A 27,850-nucleotide genomic window follows, 5' to 3' on the forward strand; every position below is an offset into this window, starting at 1 on the left:
TGGTCCCTTTATATGTGAAGAGAGTGCTCTTTCAACTGAGCTGTTGGGACCCCTTAATAACCATCTGGAATGCTAAAAGTGTTTTCTCTTACTTGACCCCTTGCCAAACAGTATTTTAAAAATTGACTCTAACTCATGCAGATACAGCATACCAAGAGTAGGGATGATTTATAGGGACAATCAATAATCATGTAGAATGTTAAAAATGTTAGTATCTTTAACTTGACAACTTATCAAACAGTTCAAATTTTACTAGAAAGTAAAATGAAATAAAACATTTCACACATAACACTTCCAACCACCACTTTCTATACCTGTACAAAAACGTTTGACACATGACACTCCAACCATCACTTTCTATACCTGTACAAAAACGTTTGACACATGACACTCCAACCATCACTTTCTATACCTGTACAAAAACGTTTGACACATGACACTCCAACCATCACTTTCTATACCTGTACAAAAACGTTTGACACATGACACTCCAACCATCACTTTCTATACCTGTACAAAAACGTTTGATACATGACACTCCAACCACCACTTTCTATACCTGTACAAAAACGTTTCACAATGTTTTTGGCCTCTTCCACCTCTGAGATGTCAACAGGTTTGTTGGCGGCCTGGAAGTCGAACTGTCCTCTCAGCGTACATTTTTGGGCACTCTTCCAAGATGACTCTACAAATTTGTTGTAGGAATCCTTGCTGTTGCTTCTAGCTGCATCCTTTAAGTTTTAAAAATATATATTCATAAAATAAAAATATAAAAATTTAAAAAAATAAAGCATTAAAAGTAATAAATGGCATAAATAATGAATGTACTCAGGAAATCAAAAACAATTATCACTTTTATCCTCACTCCTTATTTCCATTCACATTTAATTACATATTCATACATCCAAAATGTTGACTGAACAATACTTTCCACACACATTAAATTGTTAAAAGAAGGACCACCGTTTAGAAGTCAATTTCAGACATGATTATAAGGACATTGCCTTTAAAACTCAAGAGTATTGGGGAAAAAATGTAAGTTTCTCTACAAGGATTTCAATCCATATTTGATTCTGAGACAAGCGACCTACAGCACTAATACACACTAGCTCGTCAACTCTCTAACTCCATAAAATGACAAATCATATAAATGAAGAAAATAAATTTATTCATTGTTTTATTCTATTTTCATTCAGATGAAGTACCACTGTCCATTAGTTCATCCACTCACGACTCCATTACACTATAATCAATATCAAATTTAACGACAAAGTAAAAAAAAATAAATATGGACACCTGTAGGTTGGCAATAGAAAGAGGGTCATTCATGTGTTTTTCGCCTCCATCCCTCCAGTGGTAATTGCCTTGATTCATCACTAACTGGTTATCACAGTGGTGGCGAATATAGGCCAAGTTGTGACGATTTACAGCCTTTGGTTGGATTTGGGGGGGGGGGGGTGAAGAGGGGCAAATGAAAATGAAAATCGTTATGATTTTGTAAACTGAAATAAGCTTAAATTGACTAAAAAAAATTTTTAATTTCTTTGTTTCCCCGGGGAGCTTAAAAACATTCAGAGAATATTATATAATACTTACAAGATACATTTTCATTCTCTTTCAAAAGCTTTGTTAGTTTTGGCAATATAATATATTTTGATTTTCGACATAATTAATTGAACCGTTCTTCTATTTGAAAGTAATTCTATATTCTCTTATGAAAAGAAACCAATTTGACTTTGATTTAATTGGTTTGCTCAATTTTTTAAATAATATTTTTAAAAATAATTGTGTTTTTGTAAAAACAATAGATATAAAACACTTTAATAATGTTCATTGCCTTAGTCTGAGCACTTAGCAGTAGAAACCAGCCTTTGATTCAAATAGCAGGATAAGGTGAAAAGTCCAACAAAGCACTCACCTCCTTCCCCAGGACGGTGAAGTCAACCCCTCCAATCCTGGAAGCTGACCCGGTAAAACACAAATCCATGACGTCCTGGTGCAGACCCACAGCTTCAAATATTTGAGCTCCCTAGAGATGGGGAAAACAAAATGGAAGGTGAATGAAAAAAATTAGCCAATCACCAAAATTAACATTGTGGTAATGATTAACCGTTTTAGCCAATCACCAAAATTAACATTGTGGTAATGATTAACCGTTTTAGCCAATCACCAAAATTAACATTGTGGTAATGATTAACCGTTTTAGCCAATCACCAAAATTAACATTGTGGTAATGATTAACTGTTTTAGCCAATCACCAAAATTAACATTGTGGTAATGATTAACCGTTTTAGCCAATCACCAAAATTAACATTGTGTTAATGATTAACTGTTTTAGCCAATCACCAAAATTAACATTGTGGTAATGATTAACCGTTTTAGCCAATTACCAAAATTAACATTGTGGTAATGATTAACTGTTTTAGCCAATCACCAAAATTAACATTGTGGTAATGATTAACCGTTTTAGCCAATCACCAAAATTAACATTGTGTTAATGATTAACTGTTTTAGCCAATCACCAAAATTAACATTGTGGTAATGATTAACCGTTTTAGCCAATCACCAAAATTAACATTGTGGTAATGATTAACCGTTTTGCCAATCACCAAAATTAACATTGTGTTAATGATTAACTGTTTTAGCCAATCACCAAAATTAACATTGTGGTAATGATTAACCGTTTTAGCCAATCACCAAAATTAACATTGTGTTAATGATTAACTGTTTTAGCCAATCACCAAAATTAACATTGTGGTAATGATTAACCGTTTTAGCCAATCACCAAAATTAACATTGTGGTAATGATTAACCGTTTTAGCCAATCACCAAAATTAACATTGTGGTAATGATTAACCGTTGCCTTTGACTTCTAGTCGTTGAATGAATAATACAATAATTGTTTTAATATTTAAAAATACAAAAAAAATAATCAACAACATAAAATGTCAAATTGGATCAAAATCGTTGAAATAATAAAAGTAAACACTCTTCAGCTACAATCAAGCCATTATGAATTTGATTTTCTTTTTTTTTAATAAAAATTTAATACATAGCGACTCCCTCAAGAGTGACATACAAGTGGAAATTTACAAATTTTTAAAAACCCTGACCTTGTAGCTGTGTAATGTGGAAATCCCCATTTTAGCCATCACCTTTGAAATGCCCCTGGCACAGGCAGCCCTGTTGAGAAAAGAAGTTACTTATTGGTGTCATCGCTGGTATTGTTTATCTCATGTTTAGTTTTTTTTTAATTTTAATTAGGATTTTTTCTTAAGTCTCATCAAATAGGGTTTGGTAGTGGATAATTATTGATGTGTAACATATTATGATAATGTTCATTCAGGATCAATAAAGTATATCTTATCTTATAAATGACATCCTGTTTTGCACAATGCTTTTTTTAGGTCAATATAGAAACTTACTTGCAACATTGTTGAATTCGATCAGATACAAGTTTTTGTTTGATTGTCTGTCTTGTTTAGTACTGTTTTGTTTTGTTTTAGTTTATTTTTGTTTTTTCGGGGGTGTGTGGGGGGCAGGGGGAGTGGCATTTATTTTTTTAATCCATTTATACAACAACATTGGTATGGACCTGTAGTTGAGGTAGATGGCCTGGTCTGTAAACTTTTCCTCTATCAATCCCTTTGTCCTCAGCTGACTCATCATCTCCAGGACCAAGTATGGACAGATGGCATCGGCACCAAAACCCAACAAGGTACAAATATGGTGGATCTCTCTGGTATTGGTAAGAAATAAATAAAAAGTTTAAATAAAATATTATTTAAGTTATTAATAATCATTTATGCATTTAAATAGCTGTTATCCAAAAAGAGAAATCCCATGCTAAAAACAAAGCTCTTATCAATATTTATTTCTCCTGGTAGACTACAAATCTAAAACACAGAAAATGGTCATAAATCGTTTCTATCCTGCCACAGTCATCATCATTCAATTCTACATCAGATTCTTCATTCAATAGAGGGTAAACTATGTGGCTATGTGGTCTAATGGTATGACACTCACTTTCGGATCAGAAAGTCCTGGGTTTGAGCCTTGGGAAAGGCTCTTTACTCACATTCTCTCACTGTACTCAGGTGTAAAATGAGTACCTGGCCATAACTAACTTTAACTGTCCTCGTCTGAAAAAATGGTAATATCACCTAACAAGCATCATGTCTCATTCTATATGTTACGTGTTGCTCTTGATCAGGGACCCCTTGTAAAGCGCTTTGAGCATGTTAAGTGGATAGTGCGCTATATAAAAGCTCAAGTTTCTTTTATTTTAATAGTAATCAACCTACCTAGCCTCACCAGTCTCCACAATGATTCCAACCTTCATTCTCAGCTTCTTTTCAATCAAATGATGGTGAACGGCACCCACTGCAAGCAGAGAGCTGAAAGGAAAATAGTGGAAAAGAAATCAATATTTTGATAGTTATGTCTTCACTATTCATTATTCATGATATCAGAATGAGTAAGCTGACAAAATATCATGAATTTCTCTGATGCAAAATTCATCAGTACCAGGATTAGGAAGCCCATGACATCACAAAGATCCGATGATATTATTATGATTATCATCATCACCATTATCGTCATCATCATCATCATCATTATCATCATCATGGTCATCGATGTCGTCATTTTCATCTTTGTCATTTTTATTATTATTTATATCATCATCATATCACCATCATCCATTATCATCATCATCATCATCATCATTGTCGTCGTCGTCATTATCATCATCATCATCATTATTATTATTAATATTAATATTATTATTATTATTATTATTATTATTATTATTATTATTATTATTATTATTATTATTATTATTATTATTATTATTATTATTACCACTATTATATCATTATCATTATCAATACATCAGTTTTACAATCAATGTCATCGAATTTATCAGATATATACAAAAAATGTTCATATTTTATTCTGAGCACCTCAAAAATAACTTCCCACCTGACAGGGATAAAATCTGCACCAGCTTTTCTGTCCGACAAAACGATGAGAGCATAGCCATCCTGTGCTATCTTCACACTTTCCTGACACATGCGCACTAGGGCAGGTCTTAGTCCATCAGGCCCCTCATTCACTGGATACGTCATGTCGATCTGCTTGGACTAAATTCACATGGATAAACAAATATAAATATCAAATGAGTAGGCACTTTTTTTATGACCATCACATTCCAATAATAAACAACGTTCACTGCACTGATATTTTGTTTTGTGTATTTTGTTTTTCCCAGAGAAATTTTATTTGTTTGTTTGTTTTTAAGGGTTTTTACGGCGCTTGCAACACATAAAGGTCATATCAGCGTCAGTAAAAAAAGAGGAAAATGGGATAGTACTAAAAAGTTTTAGAATTACAATTAAAGCACCCAAGAAAAGGTTAGAGAAAGGGAAATTTGTTCAAATAGGAAAGAGGTGTAGATTCCAAGAGCACACCATCAAAGTACTTAGCTTGAGATCACCTTAAAGTCTCATCCAGACATAACCACAGGTGTTGTGTTTTGGGTTTTGTTTTTTGGGTTTTTTTTTTTTGGGGGGGGGGGGGGGGAGGGAGGTTCATTGATGTAAATTTTAAACTGTTCTATTTATTTTTGATCAATGTTTGTGTGATTGCCTACACATGTGTGTAAGAGTCTGTGTGTGTTGTTTCGGGAGGGGGGGTGTTTTGTTGTGTTTGTTTTTTTGGAGGAGGTGGTTTTTCATTTTGCTTTTTCTTTCTAATTTGGGAAGGGAGAGAGGAAATGAGGATTAATAGGGAGGGGATGAGGAGATGCAATATTTTGTAACAGCTTACACGGTAGCCCTTATAGTCCATTCCATGAAGCAAATCCATGTCCCCCAAAGAAATAATGGGCTGATCCAACCACAGTCGTTGACACTGCTTCTCACTGGGCTCCAGGATGTTGTGCTCTGGGCCAACGGGACATGCCTATCAAGGGGAGATAAGATTTTAAGTATATTTCAACAGAATCTGGATTTCTTTAATCTTTATATGTCCTGGCTAAATAAATACTAATAGATTACCTAACCCAGTTTTAATTTGTTACATTTGATCAAAAATCAAATTGATGTTAAAAAAAAAAAAAAATTAATAAACAGACATGGTCGAAAAATTGATTTCAATGAAAGGCCTCAGTACTTTTTAAGCAATATATTATTATTATTATCATTATTTGACCTGAATATTTCAGGAGTGAATAAATTATGCCCATATAGGAATAAATTGCTGAAAACATATGAGCACACTATTCCTTTGTCTCCAATGAAGAAAGCAAGCCAACATTTTGTAATAATGAAAAATGTCCACCCTTACCTAAACCACCATAAGAAATCTCTTGTGCGGTTATGTGGTCTTGTGGTATGACACTCGCTTTCGGATTGGAAAGTCCTGGGTTCGAGCCCTGTGTGCGCATAGTTGAATCCTTGGAAAAGGCGATTACTCGCATTCTCTCACCGCACTCAGGTGCAAAATTAGTACCAGGTCGTTAACAGCATTGTTCTGTCCAAAAAAAAAAATGCATCATGTCTCGTCCTACATGTTAAGTGTTGCTGTTGGCCTGTGACTCCTTGTAAAGCACTTTGATATTTCAAGTGGATATTGCGCTATATAAAAACTCTTTTTTTTTCATTTGTTAATAATTCCACCATTTTCATGAGAAAAACAAAATAAGCCAAAAAGAAACATAATATTCTGTGCAAGCAAAGCATCAGGAAAAGAAAAAAAAATGGAGTAGCTAAAAGAGGAATTAAATTTCAACAAAAATAAGACAACCTCACCAGAGACATGACAATTTTCTCCCTGAAGGGATCAATGGGTGGATTGGTGACCTGAGCAAAAAGCTGCTTGAAGTAAGAAAACAGCAATGGGTTGAACTGGGAGAGACAAGCCAATGGGGCGTCATTACCCATGGAACCAAGAGCTTCCTTCCTGTTGATTATCAAACAAAAAAAAAGGATTGTGTTTTCATTTCCATGCATAAAATTTAATAAAAAAACCATAACAAAGTTAAAAGTTAAAACAATAACATTTGTAAATGTCAGTGGGTTGTAGTAAAAGGAGGTGTTTATGGTACAACTATGGCTATATAATAATAATAATAATAATAATAATAATAATAATAATAATAATAATAATAATAATAATAATAATAATAATAATAATAATAATAGTATTGATGGTTATGATAATGATCAAAACAAAGATCATCATCATTATCATCATCATCATCATCATCATCATCATCATCATCATCATCATCATCATCGTCACCACCATCATCATCATCATCATCATCATCAGCAGCAGCAGCAGCAGCAGCAGCATATCATCATCAATAACAACAAAAATAATAAGCATCATAACATATATAGCATGCTGCTTTTTCTTCTGTTTTTTTTTTTTTTTTTTTTTTTTTTTTTTTGTATATTCAAATTTCCAATTTCAGACAAACAAATGATATATACTGGTTCTAAGACATCTCACAAGTGTCAAATATGATCTAATTTTCATGAGGGTAGCTGGGGGGGGGGGGGGGGGGGAGGCATTGTGCGAACATTAGGTTTAAAATAAGATGATTCCTTTCCCTTAAAAACCCAGATGGCTCAGTTGATAGAGTATTTTTCCTTCAATCAAAAGGGCCCGCATTGTCCCTGATTTGGTTGCAGTTTTTATGACCCTCTGTTTATCCAGCAGTGAGTGGGTAGCTCAGTCGGATACATATGGCAGAAAGAACTTTTTGAGTGTCTAGTATCCTATCCAAATGGTAGCAAGTAATTGATACTGTCCATCTACAGTTACCAAAACTGGAATAAACTCCCGTCTTCCATCATGGCTCTGAAGGATATCTATCGGTAAGAAATACACACTGGAAAAATTTTACAATATAAGAAGAGTAGAAACCCTGTCTCTCTTACTTGTCTTTGACCATGGGCAGTACCAGCCTGTTGATTTCGTCCATTGTGTAAGAAAACAATGATAGCCTAGGATCTTCCTCTATGTATGATCCTACAGCTACTGGACGTGGTGACAGCTTTTGGATCTGGAAGGAGGACAATTTGTCCTGGTACACCTCACGTATTTCCTTCATGGTGATAGTCTCCTGCAATGTGGAAAGATGTGTAAGGAACAATTTATCACAACACATTTCCTGACTTTCTTTCTTGACCCAGTCTACATCATCAATCAATACAATAAATTCTCATCTCCCTCCTTTTCGACCATTTTACCCAAAATGTCACACCCATCAAACATGAAAATAGATTTTTAAAACCCAAACTCAAAAGGAATAATTATATGTTATACATAATTTGGCCAGAAAAACAAGCATTATAACACAGCATCAAAATCTCATAAATAGATATATTCTCTGTTCACAGAACTGGACTAATTTTTCTCCGTTATCGTTACTTTTTCCTTTTGAGTATGATCCTAAACATAGTGTGTCACTGTCGAGACGTTTTCCTACTTTGGCATTAAAATCTCCAGCAATTATTAATATTGATTTGTTTCCTATTTTGTTCAGTGTATCGTCTAGGTCTTTGTAAAATTTATCAGTTTCCTCTGAGTATTGTTTTGCGCGTTGACTTGTTGGTGCGTAAACATTTACGATTAAGATAGTGAACGTCTTCTTACCGTGATCGTCTTTGTTATTGTTATTCTGGTTCCTTGAATTGATCTTACACTTAAGCTCAAGAACACATATTCTGTCCGAAACATTCCATTCGTCACTAGTCAAATCCCTGCAGTTTTTATTTATGAGAAATCCACATCCATAGTGAGGTGAACTGGAAGCAAAGCACAGCAGTCTGTGACCATTTGCGGTACCTTCTCCCTGGATCTGAGCATTGCAAACATAATGAACAAAACATTCTCAACACACAAAGACTGGGACATAAAAAGCGGTGTCCGAATTACAATACGAGAACAAGGAAAAACGAAAGGACCCGTAAACAACCTGCAGCCAATAACATTACTGAATACCATAAGAAAAACACTGTCAACTATTGTCCTCAACAGAATTAGACCGAAAATAGAAAAATATCTATCACATAGCCAAAGCGGGTTTCGCCAAGACCGAAGCACATCGGACGTTGTATGGACACATAAATGGTTGGCAGCAAAGGCACTCAAAGAAAACATATCCATAACAATAACCGGAATCGATATGTCCGCAGCCTTTGATACGATCGACAGAGGAAAACTTTTGGAGATATTAACAGACATAGTAGACGAAGACAAGCTCCGAATAATCCGATTTCTCCTCAGCAACACAAAGATACAACCAAGGATATACGGGGCCACAAAACAGACGCAGTTCGAAAGTAACATTGGGACCCCCCAAGGAGATAGTCTGAGCCCGATTCTGTTCACAATATACTTAGAACACGCTCTGAAAGAAGTTCGAAAAGTCATTCCAAAACCAACGACTCATATTGAGAATGCAATCCCTAGAGAAATCGCCTATGCAGACGATGTTGATTTTATTGGATCAACACCAGCAAATATAGACATCATACAAAATACCCTCATGAAATATAACCTCCAAGTCAATGCCAATAAAACCGAATTCACAACAATATCGAGGAACAAAGAGGAATGGAAAAGAACAAAGAAAGTCGGCTCACTAATTGGAGACACCGAGGATGTACAAAGAAGAAAACAGCTATCAAACGCCGCACTCAGTAAACTCACCAATGTATGGATTAGAGGTGACAAAATAAAGAGAAAAACCAAACTGAAACTGTACCGTGCTCTTGTAAAACCGGTACTTCTGTATAACTGCGGCACTTGGGCGTTGACAAAATCCGAAGAAGAACATCTGGATGCCTTCCATCGCACACAGCTAAGAAGAGTACTGGACATCAAATACCCAAAAAAGATCTCAAATGAATCACTCTATAAGATCACAAAAGAAAGACCAATCTCCCTTGACATTTTACAACAACGATGGCAACTTTTCGGTCACATACTACGCAGGGACAAAAACATACCAGCTAACCAAGCCATGTCGGGATACTTCCAAAAACACAGGAACCTTTTCAGAGGAAGACCGATCACAACACTCCCTTTGATCCTAAACAAAACCTCACAACACTTGGACAAAGCATTAGTCTCATAACGGCAGGGGACCTTGAAAATCTGAGAACCCTAGCAGAGGACCGGCAATATTGGAGACACCTCACGCAGGAAATACTGGAAACAGCCAAGGCGACCCGATCCTTCGGTCGAGACGCGAAAGGCATCTAAGTCAAGTAAGTCAGATATATTCTTTTAATTCTTCAAGTTTTGTAATGGACAAATGACATCTGAATGAGAAAATTGTTCGTTGTATCGTAACAAACATGATGATTTTTCTGTAGTTGGTATGAACAAGTAATTTTGTTACCACCTGTTTTACAGTCAAGACATCAAGATAAATTCTAGCTCCATGCTTTTTATGGTTCTAAAGGACTACTTCATTGTCATAGTAAACCATCACAAATGTATTCTTTTGAAGATTAAAGAAAATAAGTGTTCTCAAGGGATGACAGGGCTAAGGTTTTTAATAATGTGGTTCGATAAGTGGTAAAAAGAATTTGTTGGATCTTTTTTTTTTTTTAAACTAATCATATTATCTTAAAAAATGAAGGTACGATTCAGATTTTGACAAGATTTTCAAATCTCAACCTCCAGGTTGTATACGAAAGAGAGAATCCAATTTCAAGTAGAACAATATACAAAGTATAAGCATGCAAACTGGAAAGAATAATACAGCTGTCATATTTCTATCTGAATTTATAAATCATGACATTGTAACAAAAACTTCCATCTCCATTCCTCTATTGGGTGAATGCGTGGACCAAAAATTCTGTCCCTTAGTTGTGTCCAACACAGTGAACACTATTAAGAGGACAGCACACATGTAAACACTTTTTTTTTAGGGTTGGATAGTTTCTACAAGTGAATAAGTCGCACATAAGCACACAATTCATACAAACAATAAGCCACAACTCTATATATATACCAGTCCCTCCTGGGTAGGTCTTAAAAATTATTACGTGTACACCAAAGCCAGGGGCTAAATTTGGTAGACAGTGCATTCAATAGTCAAAAGCATTTTCACGAGGACAAAGTCTATACCTTTAGCCACTGAGAGACAGGCCTCAACTGAGAAATGTGGGCCTTTATGTCCTCGTCTTTGATAAAAACGTTCTCTTTGGTGTCCACCAACAACATACGTCCTGGCTTGAGTCGACCCTAGATGAGAAAAGAAGGAAATCGATTGATTATGCCAGATCAAAATATTTTCAATAAATCTTTATAAATTGTTATCTACTCTTATTGTCTCGAAAGTTGTTCTTTTTTTTAAATTAGTTTAATTCTAAGTATTTTAAAATTCTTCATTTTATTTCCAAAAAGGCATCTTGTCTTATCAATTTTCAGAAAGGTACAGTGGAATCCACATAAAGTCAACACACTTAAAGTCAACTTCTGCTTAAAGTCAACACCTCTTATTGATCCCAAATTGTCTGTTCTTTACCTCAGTGTGTTCCATTGATAATGGATAACGCCAACCTTGCTTAAAGTCAACATCTCATTTTGGTCCCAAATTTTCTGAGGGATTTTTTTTTATCTAATTGTGTTCTATTTATTGATAATGGATAAAGTCAACCTTGCTTAAAGTCACCCAATCTTTCTGGTCCAGCAGTGTTTGCTTCATCAGGATTCCACTGTAATTTAATCTTTTTATTTATTAATCTCGAAAAAAAAAAAAAAAACATGAATTTATCTTCACATAATCATTTGTTGTTTACTTAAATTCGTATCCCTCATCATTTTCTTTCGAGTTAATATTTTTTAAAAATCTGAATATATACTTTAAGAGTAGACTTAAACGGTGGGAGAAAAAATGTCCTTAATTCTTTACCAGCTCTTATCAAACACAAAGAAAGAACTATCAAATTATCATGAACCATATAAAAACATTAGCAACATAGCATGTGAACAAAACAAAACAAAAACAAAAAAAAAGGAATGTTTCACTCATAGAGTGTGTACTTTATTGTTTTTTTCTTGTGGACTCCTGAGGAAAAATATCCACTCTCTGGTGGCCATTTATCAGGTTCGCTAAATCTGCAGACAGAATAAAGAAGCATTGGGGGCAAGCAATCAAACAAGCCTGCCAAACATTTCAAACAAAAATGAAAAAAAAAATATTTTTAAAAATCAGGAAAAGTTTGGCAAACAAAATCAGGATTTTATGAAAGTGCTAAACAGGGATTTTTACGTGAAGACAAGACAAACAAAATATAAATTTTACTTTGTTAATAATAACAAAACAATAAGGCGATATGTGACCAGTTATTTCAAAAAGGTGTTATATCAAGGTTAACTTGATGCTTAAATTTCAACTTTGAGCTTAACTTGTATAACCAGCACCTCCCCCACCCACCTTCCAGTCCACCAAGCAGTGATAGGGTAGCTGGGTATGTTAGATCTGGCGAAATTACTTTGCAATAGACTAGTGTCCTATCCTAAAGCTAGCAAGCAATTTCTATTGTCCGTGTCATGCTATAGAAACCAGGATAAACTCTCGCTCCATGGGACTGATGGCTCTAAAGGACTATTGTATTAAGTAAAAGGTATTATTTCTCAACCTTCAAAACACTGCAATTTCCTCATTTAACTGAGTTTTTTCTTCACTTAGTTCATTCTGATATAATACAAGATTGATGTGGTGGTCACACTTGTCTTTTCATTACATTGATAACAATAATAAACTAGTGTTAATGATGATAATAATAAAACAATAATATAAAAAGAAATGTAGTAATTTTTTAAAGAAAAAGGGGAAAAGGGAAAATAATAAAGCCAGCATTTCTCATAATGATTTTTTTTTTACAAAATCAATATTGTTTTTTCACTTTTAAGAGTGTTACAGCAGGTGCGACACTATTAGGTCATTTCAGCGCCACAAAAAGGGAAGGCAATGGTGGAAATGTTGTAAAGCTAAAGTAAAAGCACCAAGGAAAAAGACGGGGTCAAATAGTGAACAGAAATGATTCCACAATCAAACTACCAATGTACCTTTTTTGACATTGCCTAAAAGTCCCATTCAGGAACTAGCAAAAAATCCAACTTTATAAAGGATATACTAAAATGTTTACAAACTAAAATATATCTAAATTGATAATTATAAAAATAAATAATAGAGAGATGATTCACTGATGAAAAAAAATATCTCTCGAAAAGGGTAGTATACATTTGACTGTCTCCCTCCCAGCTAACAGTCCCGGCCAAGACCAGGAGAAAAACAGAGCAATCAGGAATAGAAGACACAGCAAGTGGCCTCTCTGTCATGGACGGTCAGAAAACCCCACCCAGGTTTACAATCTAGAAGTCTGTCTTTGGTTATAAGTTTTAATCTTTATGAAAGGCTATTGAATAGAAGCATTTTAACAAAAGATTAAAATTCTATATAAAGATATAATTTTGGTTACCTTTTGAATGACTTCCTCTGGTCTTCTATCAGTGACTCCGACTTCACTGGACATGTACACAAACTTGTCATCGGTTACATAAAATCGCGATGGTCGCAGACCATTCCTGTCCAAAATGGCCCCTATGTACCTGCCATCCGTGAATGTCAGCAGAGCTTGGAGAGTAAAAATTGAATCATTCAGATATGATAAAATTAAGATCAGATGCATTTTACTTATCATAAAAGGAAATTTACAATGGCTGTAGCCATTAACATAAATGACAGAAATATACCAACATTGCATTAAATAAGTATTATGAGAGGGAAAATCTCTATCTACCTCTCCTTTCCGCCCCTACCTTCATACCTACCTACCTACCTGCCTACCTACCTACCTACCTTGACTGCGGGCAATACCAATTAAAGTCTCAAACTGTCTCCAAAAAAAAAAAGAATTAATAATAAAATAACTTCTAGTCACATAGCCTGGGGCAAATGAATTTCAATTGGGGCACGAGTCATAATTAAAGATAATATTCATAACTTAGGTCATGGCAAATGACCATTAAAAAAATACAGCTGTCAGCTAAAAACACATAATATATTATGAGGATATATCTGATCAATGAATGTAACATTCTGAATGAGACACTACGGACAGTGAGAGTTTGTGTTGTTGAAAAAAGGGGGTAACCGAAACATCCACATTATCTGTTATTGTTAATTAAATTGGAAGATTCCATTCAATTTTGAGGTCCTGATAGCTCAGTTGGTAGAGCATTCGCTTCCAGGCAAAAGGACAGAGATCAATCCTGGGTGGAGATGCAACAACATTTACATTAGGCTTAATAGGACTAATATAATATCTGACAGAGAAGCAATTGATAGAAATTCCAGCAGATCAGTACAAACCAATAGAAATCTTTTTTTAAATTACCCAAAATATTGTCCATTACAACAATTTTACTTTAAATTAGGCCCATAATAGTGTTTGGATATCACACCTGCATGTATGTACACAATTGTTCAAACCATACCAGGTCCATCCCAGGGCTCCATAGAAAAGGCACTCCATCTGTAGTAGTCTTTCTTTTCCAGGCTCATGCCTACATCATTCTGCCAGGCCTCTGGTACCATATTCATCACAGCCTGGAAATGGGTAGAGTCATCGCTTTTGTTATTGTTGTAATCATCATCATCATCATCATCATCATCATCATCATCATCATCATCATCATCATCATCATCATCATCACCATCATTATCATCATCACCACAATCATTATCATTGTCATCATAATCATCATGTCGTCATAATGATCGTCATGATCGTCGTCATCATCATCATCATAACTTCTACAACAACCACATATATAATACAAGTGTTGAAATAATGAGTATGAAACAGTGCCAGACAAAGCAAGAAAGAAAAATACAAGGAAAATACCATCCCAAAAAATCAGCCTGCCCCGACTGCAACAAGCTAAATCTTTGGGATGGGGTTTTTTTTCTTGCATTTTTCTTCATGTTTTGTCAGGCACTGTTTCACACACACTTTTTCAGATATTTATCTTACACCAGTGCTCGCTCCCTAATTTGTCCAAAAAATAAATCAATAAATTAAACAAAACCCCTTCACATACCTCAGGCAAAGATCTCCCCCCGGCCACACACAAAAACTCCAGCACATTGTCCACAGTGCCTGAGTCCGATTGGCCCTCCTCTACCACAGGGTACAGAAGACTCAATTGATCTCCAAACACAGTGGAGCTCATCACTCCCTCTCGAGCGTTCATCAGATTCACATTGCCATGAAGTGTGTTAATTTCACCATTATGAGCCAAGTACCTGTGAAACAGAAGGAAAAAAACATGAGATAAATCACATTCTAATGGCAAATTTCTGAATCTGGAGTTATTGCATTTCTGTACTTATGTATAACAGCATGGTCTGTTTTCTCTCCCCTAAGACATTCATGGAGCATGAATAAAAATAATGAGTGTTTCAGTATCATTTAATAATAATAATAATAATAATAATAATAATAATAATAATAATAATAATAATAATAATAATAATAATAATAATAATAATAATAATAATAATAATAATAATCGGATTTGTTGAGTGCTCAACCATATCATGAAGCAGTGCCACAGCGCTCTATATGTGCATCAATGCATTAATTCAGAAAAGAACAAAGTTTTAAGACACTTTTTAAACATTTCTTCCAATGAACAATTGTTTAAATCTTTTGCTTGAGTTTTTCTCTTAAATTTCCTTAAATTGTTAATTTAAAGTCTTTATATTAGATATCATAAGATAAAACTTTATTTATCCATTAATCCACTACAACGGCGATTAATTCTATTGAGAGAGCAATACAAGCGTGCATTTCTGACTTAAGACTGTCTTTTCATTTACATCCACTGCAATTGTTGCTACTTGAAGCTCAATGAAATATATAACAATTAGTCAAATGGAATGGAAGCTATAATTTAATTTATGAAGACAGATGATGTGGATGTTTTGAGTATCCACTTGGTCAACAAAGCACAATGAATGAAACACTAAAGACTAAAGATGAGTGAGAGATCATTCTTCTTTTAGTGTTTCATTTAATGTTTTGTTTGGCAAAGGAAAAACCTGAAACTCCACATCATATGTTTTCGTCAATTAAATTGAAGCCTCTATTCCACTTGACCATTGTTATTAATTTACATTTGGGTAAAATGTGCTTTCCGAATACATAGTATATTTAACCCTCTTCTTATCAACCATAGGAAAATCGTCACATTTGTTACAATGCAGCCAAATTTTTCTCATGCAGATTTCTTTTGTACATCACAAAATTTAAAGAATTTTTTTGTCATAGTTATAAGAAGTTAATGCTGTGTTGTACAGCTTGTTTTCCTGAATAAAATTATGTATAGCATGTACTTATTCCTTTTGAAATATATAAATTTTTATGTTGGATGGGTATTGAAGTTTCAGAGAAAATCCAAAAAATGGTCGGAAAGGAGAGTGTTGAATGACTATTGATCCTCAGGGTAGTCAAAATGGTAACTGCTCTCATTACTTTCCCTTGACCACAATAGTATTAGTATCAGTGAGGGTCCCGATAGCTCAGTTAGGAGAGCACTCGTTTCATATGCAAAGGATCAAGATCGATCCCGGGTGTAGTTGAGATTTTTTTCTGATCCCCCTGTCCGCCCAGCAGTGATTGGGTAGCTGGATCTGTTAGATCTGGTTGGTGGAAAATACTTTGCGATAGACCAGTGTCTTATCCAAAGCTATAGAAACCAGGATAAACTCCAGCTCCATGGGCCTAATGGCTCTGAAGGACCACAATAGTATCGATGTGTCTTACCTTTGCGGATGTGCCCTCTCCCAACTAGGAAATGTGTTGGTGGAAAATCGACTGTGTACCAGAGCAAGGTATGTCTCGTATTCTGGGTCTGAGAGATCCAGGAAGTATCCCCACAACTGTTTAGTGTTCAACTGGCCCTAAAAAATTATAGTGGAATCCACATAATGTCAACAGTCTTAAAGTCAATTTTTGCTTAAAGCGTGTGGTTTGTTCAATTAATAATGGTACAGGGTTGCTTGTGCGGCTATGTGGTCTTCTTGTATGACAATCGCTTTCTGATCGAAGGTCCTGGGTTTGAGCCTCACTCGGCGCATAGTTGATTCCTTGGAAAAGGCTCTTTACTCACATTCTCTCACGCATACTTAGGTGTAAAATGAGTACCACCTGGTCGTTAACAGCGTTGTTTCTGTCTGAAAAAAATGTTGGTCAGGGACCCCTTGAAAAAAGCTTTGAGCATGTTTAGTGGATATTGCACTATATAAAAGTTCAATTTTTTTTTAATTTTTCAATTTTAAGCTCCAAGTCAACCAATCTTTCAGGTTTGGCAGTTTTGGCTTTATCAGGATTCCACAGTTTGCGATTCACACACATGAGATTTAATGCCTAAATCTGCTATCACAGGTTTGCCGACCAACCTCAACCGTTTTACAAGATTTATCATATTTTTTCTAACAATTATGTTCGAAAATATTTTCTCAAAAAAAAAAAAAAATCATATGTTTCTCCTTTATCAACAAAACAGAATGAATGAAAGAAACCTTACAGACGATTGAGATAATAAATGATAATATCTCACTCGTCTGCTGTGTTTAATTCATCCTGTTTTGTTGATAAAGGGCAAACCCGAAATGTCCACATTATCTATTTTCGTTTATTAAATTGAAGCTTACATTCAAATTCACATTGTTATTTATAACATTTCAGAGAAACTGGATGTGAAGGGTCAATAAACGACTACAAATTTTAATTTGTACACTATAAGAGATCTATGACTGTAAGCATCATACCTTGTAGACAATGACCTCTGAACTCAAACTACAAATGTAGAATCGGGTGTTATTCTTGGGGATTTGATGAGTTGAGAACTTTCGGAGCAAGTAGACCTTTGATGGAGTAGGAGGGTAGAAGTATGTGGGAAAGGAGGTGGGGGGAGGGGTTTAGAGTGGTAAAAAGAATAATATCAAAAGTTTAAAACACCTAAAAAGAAAAACTTGATAAAAAGCGTATTGTTAAATAACCTGTCATCTGCATTTTTTGCCAAATTGGGACCTAAAATTTTCCAAAATTTGCCAAGAAATTTACCAAAAAGACAAAAATTTGCCAAAAATTTGCAGAGGAGAGCTAAGCGTTTCAATAAAAACTAACACGCGATACAGAAAAAAATATAAATATAAAAGACAATTTATTACATTTAAGGAGGCTAGCGTTGTTACAAAGATTTCAAAGGATCATTATCCGTAGAGAAATGTTGCAGCTTTGCCTGGGCCCAAACCAAGGGAAGCTGCTTCCCTTGGTTTGGGCCCAGGCAAAGCTGCAACATTTCTCAAGTTTCGCACTTTTCTTTCTCGTTATTTTGTTTTGGATTCTTTTTTTTCCCAAGAAATTTGCCACGCGATTTGCCAATTTTCCCAAAATTTGCCAAAATTTGCGGATCGCCCTGATATTTGCAGCCGCAAAAAATGCAGATAACAGAATAACTAAAAGAAATGTAGCAATTTGGTATAATCTAAAGTTTGAGACAAAACATTCTCATACAATCATCACTTTTTTTTTTGTTTGTTTGTTTGTTGCTTTAGGTCTCTTCCTACACAATTGAGGTTATATGAGAGACCGCTGAAACAAAAAAAAACAAGCAATCTAACAAAAATAGTACAAATGTCAATCAAAAGCATAACCTAAAGATATCATAAGCTAAATTATAAATAACCAAGAACAAACAGGCAGAGGATTTACAGAAAAAAATATCCCCTGTCAAAAATACAATCACAAACCAAAGAAGCAGGATAGGCTAGTAAAGAGAAGAAGAAACGACATCACTATCGGATCGTACACCCATGCGAACATCATAGGTATATGATTCAAGGGTGATGCTCCCATCCAACCACCCGCAATCATCACTTTAAGAATGCCATTAATAGGGAGTTTGCCAACATATTATTATTTGATTAAGATGAATAATGTAGCGTGACAATGGATAGTATTTGCATTAAAAGTACATTTATTAATTGAAACTCTCATATGTATTAATGTGGACATGTCAAACGAATGTACTAGGATTCTATGACACTTATTAGTATATTAGATATTTCATAATTTGAAACAGCGATGTGTACCGAAAATTGGCAAATTAACAATGAATGTTGTTTATATAACTTTAAATACTGCTGTCAATGCATGAAAGTAACAAAGAACATTTAAAGATTTTTTTTCGTGCCTTTTGGTTTTTAAACTATACAATGTCTGTTTCATTTTTTTGTGTATTGTCTTTTTTTTTCTTCTGAAATTGGCTTGAAGAAAAATTCTTAGATAGAAATATAAAAGGGAACACATCAATGTTAAAACTATTTAAATCTAATTATGTAAATTAACATTTCAACAATGGTGAAAATGTCTTATGAATTTAATAAACAGTGTTACTCTGTCCGTCGGTCACTATAAACCCTCATTGATAATCATTATATAATTTATCATTTTATAGAGATCTACCTGACGCTGGAATTCCTTTTCTTCTACAGAACTGTCCTTGGATGTGACGAAAACCTGGAAGGAAAATAGAGTCTGTCAATATGTGTAGTTTGCAGGCAACAGAGAACAACATACTTAATTATGTTTTTATATATATATATATATATATATATATATATATATATATATATAATATTATATAATATATATAATTATATATATATATTATATTATATATATTTTTATATATATTTTTTTTTTTTTTTTTTTTTTTTTTTTTTTTTTTTTTCTTTTTTTTTTTTTATATCTTTTTAAAATTAAGCCTTCCATTACGACATCATAAGATACTGTCGCCGAGGCATTCCATGAAGAAAACTGATAATCCATGAAACAGGATGTCTGATGTCAACAAGAATCACCCATGTTGTTCAAAGTGAGCAAATTGGGGGTTAATAATCTTGCCCAAGGAAAAAAAGTGAAAGGTCCTGAAGCGGCGCTTGAACCCGGGACCTTCAGGGTCACAGTGCAATGCCTTAACCATGCGGCCACTTTAATAAATATTATATTGTCACAGCCTTGACACTACAAGCATCTCGCATTGGAGAGGAATTCTGATACTCTTCAAAAATTCCCCATGTTAAAAGCTGGAAGTTGAATATCTCCATCTAGTTATATATAAATGTCAGGGTTATACTGAAATATTTACCTGTCTAATCAAAGGCTCTGTGGTTTTGGCAACTTTTCCAATGACAGAAGAGTCAACTGGAACTGTTCTCCATGCAATGACCTGGTACCAAAAGATAACAATATTAATAATAATAATAATAATAATAATAATAATAATAATAATAATAATAATAATAATTAATAATAATAATAATAATAATAACAATAATAACAATAATAACAATAATAATAATAATAATAATAATAATAATAATAATAATAATAAATAATAATAATAATAATAATAATAATAATAATAATAATAATAATGATAATAAAAATAATAATAATAACAATAAATATAAGTAAATAAATAGACAGGCGAAATAAGTTTTTAAAAATGATTGTACATAATTACTCATTTTTGTCTTAACTTTCAGTTCAATTTGTATTTTATAACGTTCTTCTGTATAAAGGTTTACGTATCTATAAACAAGCTTTTGCTTTTGTTTTTTGTTGTTTGTTTTTCAATATCAAGGTCTTGATTAATGTAAAATTCTTTGTATTCTATAAAAGATGAATCTTCGCGATGTCAGATATATGATGGGTTATCAAAACTTGATATAAGATCTTGGACAACGGTGTATAAGGTCAGAAACTCAATGTAAGAGTAAAAGACTGGGTTGTAATTAGTCCTCTCTATCAAGTATAATTTCTGATGTAATGAGGGAAAACAATGCTTGTTTTGGTTGTTTTTGTTTTTGTTTTGTTTTTTGTTTGTTTGTTTTTTGTTTTTTTTTTTTTGTTTTTTTGTTTTTGTTGTTTGTTTTTTTAGTTTGTTTGTTTTTTTTTTGTTTTTTTTTTTTTGTTTTTTTGTTTGTTTTTTTTTTTTTTGGGGGGGGGGGGGTTGTGTGTGTGTGTTTATATATATATATATATATATATATATATATATATATATATATATATATATATATATATATATATATATATATATATATATATATATACACATTTAGTTCGTATGTGTGTTTGTGTGTTTGTTTGTTTTTATTTTGTTTTTTATCCTCAGTTTCATTTAAAGTGTAGATACGTTACAATGCCTTTGGACAACGCCGTTTGGCATGGTTAATTAAGGATAATTTCATGAGGAAAACATAAATAATGAATGCTTTAGAAAATAAGAGAAAGGGGGTTGGTAAATTACAACGTCAATAAATACAGTTGAAATGCAGCTGAAATATAAGTACATTCAGGTATCCAGATAAGTAAATCAAAATAGTTTTGTAAAAATCAAAAACTGGCAAAATTGCCCACCTTTAGAGCAAATTTCTCGGCATTCTCAGTGAAGACGGATTCGGCCTGACCAGCTGTTGACGGGTCCAAAAACAGCAAACCTGTGACGTAATGACCCGGGGCGGGGAGGTCAACCGAAGTCTCCAACTGCCTAGGGAATGAAAAATGTAAAAAGGAACGTTTAATTTAGCATGAGTACCGATACGATGTTAAAAGACTCGTGTATGTGACACTGATTTGTTTTGTTTTAGGTCATTTCAGTGCCAGTAAAAAGGGAGGATGGTGGGGGGGAGGGAAACCAGTATATCAAAAGTTAAAAGCATCAAAGAAAAAGTAAGACAAGGGAGGGGGAGCTGGTTCAAATAGGAAACATAAGATTCCGCATGCAATTCATCAATGTACCTATTTTCACACGACGTCCCATCCAGACGCAAGCAAATGATCCCGCAATGAAGGACACACTCGAATTCTTAGAAAAGACAATGTATTAAAAACTAATAACTAAAGAAGTACATAACAGAGAGATGCTTTACAAAGAAAATAATATCTCTTACGAGCAATTCAATCCAAAACTAAGACAGAGAGCAAAACGGAAAAGGAAAACAGTTATAGGGGATAGAAGACATAAGTGTCTGGGGGGTTTTGCCAAGATGACAGTCATTTAAATCGATCAATATTTGAAGGAGTTTGCTAGCCAAATTATCAAATACAAGTTTGTTTGTTTATCCAGATTATGGCTGGTTACTGGTTAAGGCGTCAGGGAGCCAGACCCGGAATCCAAGGAGCCAGAACGGGGACCTAAGGAACTAGACCCGGGACGTAAAGACCCAGACCCGGGACCCAAAGAGCCAGAACCGGGACCAAAGGAACCAGATCCAGAACCCAAGGAGCCAGACCCGTGACCTAAATAGCCAGACCCGGGACACAAGGAGCCAGACCCGGGACACAAAGAGTCAGACCCAGGCCCCAAGGAACCAGACCCGGGACCTAAAGAGCCAGACCCGAGACCCAAGGAGCCAGACCCAGGACCCAATTGACACGACACCCACTCGATTGCTGCTCTCTTGTCGAAAGCGGCCAGGTCTGTATAATGTAATTCTCCCTTCTGCGTGTCGTTAGATTATTATTATTACTTGCTGACGGGTTTATCACATGGTGTTTTATGGTTGAATATGTGTTTAGACATCTCATTTGAATCTGATCCGCGACTGACTCTTGTAAAAATGAGTATAGATAGTATGCGCTTGTCAAAGAAGCTCACAACATTGCCATCCGGAAGTATAAGGGACCAACACACAAAACTGTGTGTTGCCTTGAACGTTTATAGTCTGATTAATACAGTTTAGTGAGAATTACTCACAAACATGGAAGGCAAAAAACAGTAACAAAGGCCTGAGTGACGTCATCTTCGTGCTATCTATATATCCTGTTGTTGGCCATTATTAATTTAATATTATTATTTTATTTACCATATAATACAATATAAAAGCCTTGTATCAGCAATTTCATGGTAATCCAGGGGCCGTAATTGGGAAGTGCCCTTACACTTTACGTTTGATTAAAATACTTTTGTAATATAACATGCATATTGCTATCTATATCGTTGTAAAGGTTTACTTTATGCATTGCCGATGCCCACCTGGTATAAATATGATTTGCACAGATGCATATCAAACCATTGGGGGGGGGGGGGAGAACTAATCAAATGACGCTTCGAACTACATGAAAGTGTTTTGCTATCAAAACAATGTATCACAGGAAACACGCATCATTCAACGAAAGGTTTTTGCTTACACTCTCGTCATTTTAGATGTGGAGTCAGATAAAGAGAAATATAGATAGATAGATAGATAGATAGATAGATAGATAGATAGATAGATAGATAGATAGATAGATAGATAGATAGATAGACCCAGCTACCCCCCCCCCCCAACCACACACACACATACACCCAAATCACTGCTGGGTGAGCAGAAGAGTCCGAAAAAAATATTGAGTTCACCCGGGATCGATCTTAATCAACCCCCCCCCCCCCCCCCCCCCCCCTTTTTTTTTTTTTTTTTTTTTGTTGTTGAAGCGAATGCTCTACCAACTGAACTATCGGGACGCCCTCATATCATAATGATGTAGCTTTTTTTTTTTTCTTGTCATTCAGATCTCTTGAAAACAAGATACATTATATTGTATGTAAGCTGGCAGATTCGATGCTTTGAAGAATTGAATGCTCATGAAGTTCCATTCCCTGATAAAGTTGGTACTCACTTGAGTTTCTTGGAGTAGAAGTCGTGTGGGATACCAGTCAACACTCCGGCACCGTCTCCAGAGTCGTTGTCACAGCCACAGGCACCGCGATGTTCCATTCTTTCCAACATGGTCTGGGAGTCGCGGAGAACCTGGACAGAAAAAATGGAGATTGAATTGATGCTAGTGGTGGTAGAGGCAGTGATAAAGGTGGTCTGGTGGTGGTGATAAGGTAGTCGTGATAATGATAGTGGTGGTAGTGGTCATATGGTGCTAACGATGGTAAATGGTGATAGTAGTGATAATGATGTTTCGTTCCAACATGGTCTGGGAGTCGCGGAGGACCTGGACAGAAAGAATGGAGATTGAAGTGATGGTGGTGGTGGTAGAGGCAGTGATGAAAGGGGTCTGGTGGTGGTAGAGGCAGTGATGAAAGGGGTCTGGTGGTGGTAGAGGCAGTGATGAAAGGGGTCTGGTGGTGGTAGAGGCAGTGATGAAAGGGGCCTTTGGTGGTAGAGGCAGTGATGAAAGGGGTCTGGTGGTGGTAGAGGCAGTGATAAAGGTGGTCTGGTGGTAGTGATAAGGTAGTCGTGATAATGATAGTGATGGCAGTGGTGATATGGTGCTAATGATGGTAAATGGTGATAGTAGTGATAATGTTTCGTTCCAACATGGTCTGGGAGTCGCAGAGGACCTGGACAGAAAGAATGGAGATGGAAGTGATGGTGGTGGTAGAAGCAGTGATGAAAGGGGTCTCGTGGTAGTAGAGGCAGTGATGAAAGGGGTCTGGTGGTGGTAGAGGCAGTGATGAAAGGGGTCTGATGGTGGTAGAGACAGTGATGAAAGGGGTCTGGTGGTGGTAGAGACAGTGATGAAAGGGGTCTGGTGGTGGTAGAGGCAGTGATAAAGGTGGTCTGGTGGTGGTAGAGGCAGTGATGAAAGGGGTCTGGTGGTGGTAGAGACAGTGATGAAAGGGGTCTGGTGGTGGTAGAGGCAGTGATGAAAGGGGCCTGGTGGTGGTAGAGGCAGTGATGAAAGGGGTCTGGTGGTGGTAGAGGCAGTGATGAAAGGGGTCTGGTGGTGGTAGAGGCAGTGATGAAAGGGGCCTGGTGGAGGTAGAGACAGTGATAAAATGGGTCTGGTGGTGGTGGGAGTGGTTGTGATGAAGGTAGTCGTGATAATGATGCTGGTGATAGTGGTGAAAGTAGTGGTAACGATGGTGGCTTTCGTGGTAATGATGAAGGTGTTGGTGGTGGCAATGGTGGTGATGTTATTATGGGTGGCAATGATGACAGTTGTGGCAGTGATGGTAATGGTAGTTAGTGATGAGAGTATAGGTAATAATGATAATGGTGGTATAGTAGTTACAGTGTTTGTGGTTGACGTGGTAATGATGATGGTGGTAGTGGTAGTGGTGATATGGTGCTAATGATGGTGATGGTGATAGTAGTGATAATTGTGGTGGTAGAAGTTGTAGTGATGGTGGTTATCGTGATAATGATGACGGCGGTGTGGTGTGATGGTGGTGACAGAGGCAGTGAAGCTATTATGGTGGCAATGATAGCGATGGTCATGGTAGTGATAATGATGGTGGTGGCAGCGGTAGTCGTGATTGTTTTGATGGAGAGAAAATGACCATAAGCATAGTTGTCATCATACCACTGTAATCATTATCAGCATCATCAACAACATCATCATCATCAGCAGCAGCAGCGGCAACATGATACCACCAACAGAATCTCTCTCTCTCTCTCTCTCTCTCTCTCCTCTCCTCTCTCTCTCTCTCTCTCTCTCTCTCCTCTCTCTCTCTCTCTCTCTCTCTCTCTCTCTCTCTCTCTCTCTCTCTCTCTCTCTCTCTCTCTCTCGGTATCGATACAAACAAAACCCAATAAGTCAACTAACGACATGCATTACATTCCTGTCAACGCGAACCCGTACTCAGTACTGATTAAGTCCAGTGGCCCATTAATACGTCAAACCAATTGAAAATAATTTGTTTGCTGTCACTAATGGCTTTCATTTCCCCAACACGGTTGTATGTCTCGACAACTCATGAAAAGAAAACAACACATTTTTAAAATATTGGCCCGAATTTAAAATGGCTTACATCTTGTAAAAAATAAACCTCAAGCCCGGGACTTCAAAAGTCCAAAGTTTGAGAGTTTTTGACACAAGATGAGGGTCTTTCTTTTTAATCGATCGACGTTTGAAGGACGAGTTTTCGGGCCAAAATTTTTTTAATGTGTTTTTTCGTAGTGCGTCAGATGTGATATTATTCTATCGTGGGCGTATGTTGCCACCCACCATTATTATAAAACAATAACATAAAAAATAAATGACAACTCATGATGGTTATTGGAAACTTCAAGAAAAGCACGATGTCATATCTGTATAATTTGATGACGCACTTAATTCATGATGCTTTATTTGCCGGTTCAAAACTTTATTTTCTTGGGGTTTTTTAAGAGGGGACTCATTTTTACATTATGCAAACAACAATTCATTTGTTAAAACATATAAATTTGGGAAGGGTGGAGAATGCCAAAAAAACCTTATGAAAACAGAATTAAAACATTTTTTACTTTAAAATGTTGAGATTCGAGTCTCATTTAAAAAAGTACACTGAGAGAAAAAGCATACAATCTTACAAAGGTGAAAAAAGCATACACATGTTATACTGTTTGACGTATAGATAGATAGTTGGCAGCCCTGTTTTTGTCTCTATTTTTTTATATTTTTTTTTATGATTGTTTGTTTTGCTTTTTGTTTTTTGTTTTTTGTTTTTGTTTGTTTCTTTCTTGATTTGCTTTTTCTTTTATTTTTTGGTTGTTTTTTTTTTCTTGTATGTTACTCTCCGCTTTGCTGACACTGATTCGTGCGCAATTTTTCAGATTTTTATTTTATACCTGGTCCTATGCAATTTGTTTGCTTTGGTTTTGTTTTGTTTTTTGTTTGTTGTTTTTTGTTGTTGTTTTGTTGGGTTTTTTTTTTTTTTTTTTTTTTTTTTTTTTTTTTTTTTTTTTTTTTTTCTTCTTTTTGTTTCTTTTTCAATTCCATACACTCAGTGTCCAATGGACTGACTCCTATTGCTATAGATAATTAAGGTAGCCAGTGAGCAGCAGACCTGAAATCATACTCCCACGCCAGAATAACTCCTTAGCCAGGTCTTGAGCCTTTGTTTGTAAAGCGAACAGACGTGGAATTAAAATTTGGACGAGTAGGCGGGAAGAGTGTGGGGGTGGGCTTTTATGGCTATAAATAGAGTAGAATTATTATTGTGCGGCTATGTGGTCTTGTGGTATGGCACTCGCTTTCGGATGAAGGTCCTGGGTTCGAGCCTCGATCGACGCTTAGTTGAGTCCTTGGAAAAGCCTCTTTTCTCACATTTTCTCACCGTACTCGGGTGTAAAATGAGTACCTGTACCTGGCCGGTAACAGCGTTGTCTCTATCCGAAAAAAAATTTTTAATATCGCCTAACAGGCGTTTTGTCTCGTTCTACATGTTAAGTGTTGCTGTTCGCTAGGGACCCTTTGTAAAGCGTTTTGAGCACGTTTAGTGGATATTGCTCTATATAAAAGCTCAATTATTGTATTTTTAACATTGTTTTCCCACCAAGTATCGAGTGAATTTGAATTGGGAAAAAGAGTGACAACATAATATTAGAACTACCAATTTGATGTAAAATCTTGAATGCAAAATAGAGAGGGAGGGAGGGGGCGGGAGCGGGAGAGAGAGAGAGAGAGAGAGAGAGAGAGAGAGAGAGGGAGGGAGGAGAGAGAGAGAGACAGGAACAGACAGAGAGAGAGGGGGGGGGGGGAGGTAGATGATCAAAAATTTATGAAATTCACTATTTCCTGCGGTCGTTCGATTTCTTTTTGATAAGACAATTTTCAAAGAAGAACAGAAGGCAATCCCATGTTTTGTTAGTGTATATATATATATATATATAAAATTCCATGATATTAAAAAGGCGCCACTTAAGGGTAGAATAAAGTGAAAAGGCAAGTTTGTTCTAATTGGTAACAATTACATCCCCAAGTAAATTATACATCTATAATAATATTAACCATAGTAGTTTATAAAATAAAACACTTTG

The 27,850-nt window shown here is 35.5% G+C and overlaps 1 protein-coding gene across 2 annotated transcripts in view; it reads right to left on the reverse strand.

Moving 5' to 3' along the window:
- LOC144968052 (uncharacterized) overlaps positions 1-27,850 on the reverse strand; it is a 98,252-nt gene that overhangs the window by 32,294 nt on the left and 38,108 nt on the right. The window contains exons 3-22 of one of the 2 annotated variants that reach the window (XM_078906020.1): positions 23,775-23,905; positions 21,534-21,663; positions 20,257-20,337; positions 19,572-19,625; positions 17,873-17,968; positions 16,866-17,002; positions 15,139-15,343; positions 14,533-14,644; positions 13,515-13,669; positions 11,155-11,271; positions 7,950-8,134; positions 6,813-6,963; positions 5,830-5,964; positions 4,984-5,144; positions 4,305-4,397; positions 3,596-3,739; positions 3,114-3,183; positions 1,919-2,029; positions 1,297-1,431; positions 560-731 (exon numbers count right to left, since the gene is read on the reverse strand). In XM_078906020.1, coding sequence (XP_078762146.1) covers positions 560-731; positions 1,297-1,431; positions 1,919-2,029; positions 3,114-3,183; positions 3,596-3,739; positions 4,305-4,397; positions 4,984-5,144; positions 5,830-5,964; positions 6,813-6,963; positions 7,950-8,134; positions 11,155-11,271; positions 13,515-13,669; positions 14,533-14,644; positions 15,139-15,343; positions 16,866-17,002; positions 17,873-17,968; positions 19,572-19,625; positions 20,257-20,337; positions 21,534-21,663; positions 23,775-23,905 — 2,575 coding nt within the window. Of the gene's footprint in view, positions 1-559; positions 732-1,296; positions 1,432-1,918; positions 2,030-3,113; positions 3,184-3,595; positions 3,740-4,304; positions 4,398-4,983; positions 5,145-5,829; positions 5,965-6,812; positions 6,964-7,949; positions 8,135-11,154; positions 11,272-12,072; positions 12,148-13,514; positions 13,670-14,532; positions 14,645-15,138; positions 15,344-16,865; positions 17,003-17,872; positions 17,969-19,571; positions 19,626-20,256; positions 20,338-21,533; positions 21,664-23,774; positions 23,906-27,850 lie in introns of those variants that run through there. The other variant, XM_078906021.1, reaches the window with a different exon arrangement.

The sequence above is a fragment of the Berghia stephanieae genome, chromosome 3 (genome assembly GCF_034508935.2).
Source record: "Berghia stephanieae isolate SIO BIC M18660-M18661 chromosome 3, UCSD_Bste_1.3, whole genome shotgun sequence".
NCBI classification, from domain to species: Eukaryota; Metazoa; Mollusca; class Gastropoda; order Nudibranchia; family Aeolidiidae; genus Berghia; species Berghia stephanieae.